Source organism: Aphidius gifuensis, linkage group LG3 (genome assembly GCF_014905175.1).
Source record: "Aphidius gifuensis isolate YNYX2018 linkage group LG3, ASM1490517v1, whole genome shotgun sequence".
Classification (NCBI taxonomy): Eukaryota; Metazoa; Arthropoda; class Insecta; order Hymenoptera; family Braconidae; genus Aphidius; species Aphidius gifuensis.
This window is the reverse complement of record NC_057790.1, coordinates 18649228-18655337: the sequence shown is the minus strand read 5'-3', so window position 1 is coordinate 18655337 and position 6110 is coordinate 18649228. Positions and strand designations below refer to the sequence as shown.

Here is a 6110-nt window from a genome sequence, read left to right as displayed (position 1 = left end):
AATAAAATGATAAAGAGAATAAATAGTAAAGATAAAAAGATAACTAAATAGAAAAAACACAAATTATTATATTTTAGAATGTTTGTAAATATGTAACTATTTATTTTTCAGTCACAAATAAATACTAAAAATTAAAATTAATAAATAATATATTCTTTGTTTATTTAAAATTAAATTTCCTTCATTCAGATAATAATAATAATAAATAAGAGGATAAAAAAAAATATTTCAATTTATAATCGACGTAACAATTTTTATTGACGATTTTGCGCAGTTTAATGTTTAACAATTGCGCCTGTTCGTATTTTAATCATTTTTTTCCTTTATTTCTATTACATATATGTACACATATGTTCTATGCAAACTTGACACGTCATATTGGTTCTTTAATTTCAGCTGATAAAATTTTCAAAGGTGTTTTTAATTTAAGATAAACAACAAACACATTGTGCAACATATTTGGCACTTATATTGGTTTAATAATTTAATTTATATCGAATTTGTGATAGAAAAAAAATAAAAAAAATGATGGTGTAATGGTTAACACATCAAACCAAAATATAATAATTAATTCATTAATTATTTCAAAGGACTATATGAAGTTAGCAGCGTAATTAGCCTGACAATCTTGATTTAAATCCAAATAAATATATCACTTCTTTTCATAAGTATACATAATAAATTTGCTGTCAATTAAATTTTTTATTGTGCGTGAAGACGATAAGTTATAATCATGCTTAATCAAATGGACAATGACGAAGGACAACTGGTAAATTTCGATTCAGCTACGTTACAAATTGCCAAAGAAACTGATGAAACAAGTAATAATTAATATTTTTTTACACAGAAAAAGTTATCATAAATATTCTATATCATTATTTTATTTTTTAGCAGTAATACAAGATGAAAATAACATTAGAACAACATCATCATCATCAGCATCACATGTACCAAGTATACCATTTAAACATGTTGATGTTCATTCATTTTTTTCTGATAGACATGAACTTGTAGAAAAAGCTATAAAAGATTGTCAGGATACTCTTGCAACTGATCAAGATGATGAAATTATTGGCACATGGTTATTAACCGAGTAAGAATATTATTTAATATTAATAATATTTAATAATAGTAGCAAACAATATGCTTAATATTTTTATTATTTTTTAATTTTTAGAATCAGTTTGTGGGATACCGAGAAAGAAAGAATAGTTATATTAACTAAAAATTCACTCATCACAGTTAAATATGATTTTATATCATTAAAAATTGTAGAATTCAACAGAATATCATTGATTGATGTTGATACAATATCAGTTGGAGAATTACAATATCCTACAACTTCAATTGCACCGTAAGAAAATATTTATTTATAAGAAAAAACTAAAAAACAAAAAATAGTATTTAATAATAATGTTAATTTTTTTTAAAGACGATTGAATGGTTTTGCTGATGGATTGTCATCAGCAATTCAATGTGCAGTTAGAAAAAGATGGTCATCAATAACTGATCCATCAGATGTTAATTTTGAGCCAAGAACTAGAAATATGATGGGTTTAAGATTGATGTGGAACAAAGGACAACCTGTGTCATTTGAAACAAAGTGGAATCCATTTTCTAAAAAAATTCCATTTATCACATTCACGAGTCATCCCTTATTTTGGTACAAAGGTATTTATAAATTTTTCAATAAACTATTAAACTAAACGGTTCAACTAAAAGACAAACTAAATTTAATTTCTTTTCTATAAAGGTTTAAAAGAAGAAAAGCTACGTTTTGATTGTGATGCTTTTCGTGCTGCGCTTGCATTAATTCTTCCACATGGTGTTTTTATGGAAAGCCCATTGATTGTTGAAAATTATCTTGGTCTAGGTGCTATTATACATAACAGAAATTCTTTAGGATTTTTCAAAGTCCGTGGAAAAGTTAGTTTTTAAAGAACAAACATTTATTTTACATACTGTAAACAATTGTCCTTTTTTTTTTTTTAATTTGTAAATTATAAAATTATTTTAATAATTTATTTTAAAACTCTCAGTCTACCTGCATGTAAAACTTATCATATCTTTAATGTATTTTTAAAAATAATAATATATATAAAAATATAAATATTTAAATACTTTTTTTTTTTTTTATTGTGTGGTTTGAAAGATGTTTGTAAAATTTTATCAGTATATTATTTATAAATAAGTCGTGCTTCATAGAGAGACACAGATCAATTATTACTAATTAATTTTTTTCTCATAAATAATATATTCGAGTAAATAAATAAAAATAGATTTGATGAAAAAAAAAATAATTAAAATCAATAGCTGAAAAATACAATTGAACTTGTCTAAATAATTTATTGAATAAACAATATATTGTAGTTTTAAAATATTACTGTTGTTAATAAAAAATATAGAAATTATTATTTAATTTTGAATAAATTAAAGCTTTATTTTAATTACGCCACAATTAAATCTAAATAAATTTTTATATTTTACTTATTGCTATTGACAAACCCAAGTATTATATTTTATTTTTTTATATTATATATTTATCAACAATTTATAAAAACAATTCAATGTTTATTAACAACTAATTTAAAAAATTTATTTGTGTATTATTATTAGATATCAACATAGAGTATATCGTTATAATAAAACACTAGATATTATAACTATAGTATTTATTGATTAATCAGGTGAAAGCCTAGCAACCTTGTCAGCCCAATGTAGAAATATATAAAGCTGAAAATATTATTACAACATAAATGAGAAACAATTGTATTTACAAACAAAAAGAAAATAAAATTATGTGGAATTGTTGAAAATATTATAAATCTTCGAATAATAATTAATAAAGAAAGAAAAAAAAATGATAAGTTTGTTGTAAGTGTGAATAATTAATTTTGTCAATTAAAATAAAATAAAAAAAAAAAAAAGAAACAATAAATAAATATAAATAAACAAAAGAGTATTACAATGAAATTATTTGATCGTTTAACTAAAATATTAGGAAGGAAAAAAGAAGCAAAAATTATAGGCAAGTTAATTAATAATTAATATATTTAGTATTAAAAAAATATAATGTATATTAAGTACCACCTGTGTTTATGATGATCTACACTTTTTTTTTTTTGATAACTTATTATATATTTATTTTTTCCAGTTGTTGGATTAAACAACAGTGGTAAGTCCACAATTATAAATCATTTCAAACGTGAGGATGATCGTTGCATTGACATTGTTCCCACTGTTGGGTTCAATGTTGAAAAATTTTCATGTAAGTTAGTCAAATCAAAATAAGTCTGTGCCAGGTTTTTAATTTTATCAATATATTGTTCATGCTATTGTTGTAAAAAAAAAAAAAAAAAAAACAATTGTCCGTTAATGCACATACACTTGATATAAAACTTTTAAAACTTATATAATTTTTTTTACTCGCTTTATAACACTAGTTTAAAATTTTTTTTTTTTTTTTGGTACAGCAATTTTTGATTTTTTTGGTAACTCTTTTGATTTATTTGGAGATTTTTTTGTTTTTATTGGTGATTTTTTTGAGTTCTTTGATTCAATCACTGATGTTGTTGGGTTTTTCAAGTTTTTAGTTGATTTATGTGGAGACTTTGAACTCAATATTGGACTTAATTCCATCATAGTAATTGGATTTTTTTTCAATTTATCTAAACCTGTTGGCATTGGTGTACTTGTTATTGTTTTTAATTTTTTTGGAGTAATTGGTACATTTTTAACTGTTGAATCATCAGATCCCATTGGTTCTTCAACTACTGGTATTTTTTTATCTACTGATTCTGTTTGTTTTGTTTTAAAATTTAATAAACTTTGTCTCAATGGTTTATTATTAATTTTATCTTTTGTTGTCAATTGTTTTTTCTTTGTATCAGTTTTTTTAATTTTTTTTGTTCGTTTTAAATCATCTGGTTCATTATTTTCTTGTTGTGAATCATTTATTGTATCAAAATCTTGTGGTACTTTTCTTTTATTTCTTTTAGTTTTTTTCTTTGATTTTTTTACACTCCATGATGATTCTTCTGATTCTGTTTCATCAGAAGTCCAGACAGTCTATGAATAATAATAAAAAAATTAATTAACCAATTTACATTACATTGAATTAAGTTGATTAAATTTACCTTTATGTCAATTGAATTTGTGGTACCACGTTCTTCAGGTTCCCAGAAAAATTGATCATGAGTTGTATCAGTTATATCTTGAAGAGCATCATAGAGAGATTTTTTCTTGAATACTTTAAGAAAACTTTTCATATTTTTTAATTTATCATCTGTTGGTTGTTTTTCAATACTCATATCAATGTTCATCATATGTGGTCTAGCTGAACCATTATTATATGAACAATAAACTGTTATATTAACAAATTCATCAGTATCTTTATCATAAACTTGTTTAAAGTAGATGGTGATCAAGTTAAAGCCCATATCAGCATCAACTTTTATATTTTTTAAATTTAACGTATATTTCTGTAAAACAAAAAAAGAAAACTTATTATTAAAATTGCTTCTGATAATTATATTGATGAATTAATGTAGTGAAAAATTACTTGAAGCTCGTTGTATTGTTTTCTTCGATTTGCAAAACAATCAAGATGTCTTTTACAATTATTTAAAAATGGAATAATACCACTTAATTGATCAATTGGTGTTTCAGCAATAATTAAATCCATTGTGTCAATTGATGGCATAATGTATTTTCCAATTGTTCCTTTACCATCATTTATAAAAAATTGTACAGCAAAAACAGAATCAGAATTTCCACTTGATGATACATCAAAGCAAAAAACATACTCATTGTTTATTGATTTTTGACAATATAAACCAGCAAGTTTATCCAATTCATGATGATAAATATATTGCCAATTTTTAACTTTATATTGTCGTTTGTTTGGTTCTTTATTCAAATCATCATTATCAGTTATCTGATTATCTTTTTCCTTCAAAGACAAAGCATACTCAGTATCAGAAATCAATTCTTTCAATTGTTTTATTTCATCAATCAATTGTTGTTTTTCATTCAAGTCTTCTGCTTTAAAAAATATAAACATTATTGTGAAAATGAAAATTATTTCAGGTTATAATTTAAATAAAATATTTACCTTCATTTTCTTGATCCATTTGAGGAATTAAATTTATTTTCGTATTCTTTGCCATTTTATTATTAATATTTTACCATTAAACTTAATATACTCTTATTAGCTATATGTTTTTATTATTAATATATTATGTCATGCCGCCAAATTATGTAAAAAAAAACAACAACACAGCTGTCATGTATCTCTCTCTAATGCGCAGATGTATTTTGTTATTTTGACTGACTGGACTTATCTCTCTCTCATCAGTCATCACTTCCAATGCCAATATATTTTTTTTTTTTCTTGTATAAACAAATGCAACTAGTTTAATCATATAAAAATTTATATTTTTCAGTTAAAAATGTCAACTTTACAGCATTTGACATGTCAGGACATGACAGATACAGATCATTGTGGGAACATTATTACAAGGACTGTCAAGGAATTATTTTTATCATTGACAGTAGTGATAAGTTGAGACTTGTTGTTTCTAAAGAGGAACTTGACATGTTACTACAACATCCTGATGTTGTTGGTACGACAAATATGATATGCCATTATTTGTACCATTTGTTTGTTAAATTATTTTTCTAATTTTCATTTTCATTCATCAACAGGAAGAAAAGTTCCAATACTTTTTTTGGCTAACAAAATGGATCTTCCTGATTCATTAACATCAGTTAAACTTGTTGCTGCATTGGGACTTGACAGAATTCAAAATAAACCATGGCATATATGTTCAACAAATGCTGTAACTGGTGAAGGTCTTCAGCCAGCAATTGAATGGCTTACTGATCAAATTCGCGATATTTATATTAACAATAGAAAATAATTTTATAATATTATTTATAACTACTGATGATATTGATAAAAAAAAACAAAGTGTGATTTAATGATTTTACTGTAACAAAATTGAAATGATTATTTTTTTTTTTAATTAAGTTTTATTACTTTTTTCTTGTTGAGCAAATTTTAAATGTAATTAAAATAAATTTGGAGTAATTATACAATTTTTTTGTTA

The 6110-nt window shown here is 23.6% G+C and overlaps 3 protein-coding genes across 6 annotated transcripts; 2 read left to right on the top strand and 1 right to left on the bottom strand.

Annotated features, from left to right (window-relative positions):
• Positions 1 to 275: 275 nt before the first annotated feature.
• LOC122852439 (tumor protein p63-regulated gene 1-like protein) lies at positions 276 to 2962 on the top strand. 2 transcript variants are annotated; one of them, XM_044152233.1, is made up of 5 exons: positions 276 to 821; positions 892 to 1093; positions 1178 to 1354; positions 1433 to 1671; positions 1754 to 2962. In XM_044152233.1, exons 1-5 carry the CDS (start codon positions 734 to 736, stop codon positions 1936 to 1938), a joined length of 891 nt encoding a protein of 296 aa, XP_044008168.1. In that variant the 5' UTR covers positions 276 to 733; the 3' UTR covers positions 1939 to 2962. The 2 variants fall into 2 exon arrangements, with proteins under 2 accessions (XP_044008168.1, XP_044008169.1); XM_044152234.1 differs by having other exon boundaries at positions 302 to 821; positions 895 to 1093; positions 1754 to 2957.
• Positions 2682 to 6094, top strand: LOC122852440 (ADP-ribosylation factor-like protein 6). 2 transcript variants are annotated; one of them, XM_044152235.1, is made up of 4 exons: positions 2682 to 3028; positions 3155 to 3268; positions 5445 to 5624; positions 5707 to 6094. In XM_044152235.1, the coding sequence occupies exons 1-4, from the start codon at positions 2968 to 2970 to the stop codon at positions 5919 to 5921; spliced, it is 570 nt and encodes a 189-aa protein (XP_044008170.1). In that variant the 5' UTR covers positions 2682 to 2967; the 3' UTR covers positions 5922 to 6094. The 2 variants fall into 2 exon arrangements, with proteins under 2 accessions (XP_044008170.1, XP_044008171.1); XM_044152236.1 differs by having other exon boundaries at positions 2916 to 3028; positions 3155 to 3175.
• LOC122852437 lies at positions 3261 to 5452 on the bottom strand. 2 transcript variants are annotated; one of them, XM_044152229.1, is made up of 4 exons: positions 5114 to 5452; positions 4562 to 5043; positions 4137 to 4481; positions 3261 to 4068 (listed from the first exon to the last, which is right to left on the bottom strand). In XM_044152229.1, exons 1-4 carry the CDS (start codon positions 5166 to 5168, stop codon positions 3445 to 3447), a joined length of 1506 nt encoding a protein of 501 aa, XP_044008164.1. In that variant the 5' UTR covers positions 5169 to 5452; the 3' UTR covers positions 3261 to 3444. The 2 variants fall into 2 exon arrangements, with proteins under 2 accessions (XP_044008164.1, XP_044008165.1); XM_044152230.1 differs by having other exon boundaries at positions 4562 to 5040.
• Positions 6095 to 6110: the final 16 nt, after the last annotated feature.

Bases quoted from the DNA above. Each gene is read 5' to 3' on its own strand.
- LOC122852439 (XM_044152233.1), top strand. From the start codon at position 734: ATGCTTAATCAAATGGACAATGACGAAGGACAACTGGTAAATTTCGAT. The intron at 822-891 runs GTAATAATTAAT...TTTATTTTTTAG, and splicing joins CAAAGAAACTGATGAAACAA to CAGTAATACAAGATGAAAAT. The intron at 1,355-1,432 runs GTAAGAAAATAT...TTTTTTTTAAAG, and splicing joins CCTACAACTTCAATTGCACC to ACGATTGAATGGTTTTGCTG.
- LOC122852440 (XM_044152235.1), top strand. From the start codon at position 2,968: ATGAAATTATTTGATCGTTTAACTAAAATATTAGGAAGGAAAAAAGAA. The intron at 3,269-5,444 runs GTAAGTTAGTCA...TATATTTTTCAG, and splicing joins CAATGTTGAAAAATTTTCAT to TTAAAAATGTCAACTTTACA. The intron at 5,625-5,706 runs GTACGACAAATA...ATTCATCAACAG, and splicing joins ACAACATCCTGATGTTGTTG to GAAGAAAAGTTCCAATACTT.
- LOC122852437 (XM_044152229.1), bottom strand. From the start codon at position 5,168: ATGGCAAAGAATACGAAAATAAATTTAATTCCTCAAATGGATCAAGAA. The intron at 5,044-5,113 runs GTAAATATTTTA...TATTTTTTAAAG, and splicing joins AATGGATCAAGAAAATGAAG to CAGAAGACTTGAATGAAAAA. The intron at 4,069-4,136 runs GTAAATTTAATC...TATTATTCATAG, and splicing joins CAAATTCAATTGACATAAAG to ACTGTCTGGACTTCTGATGA.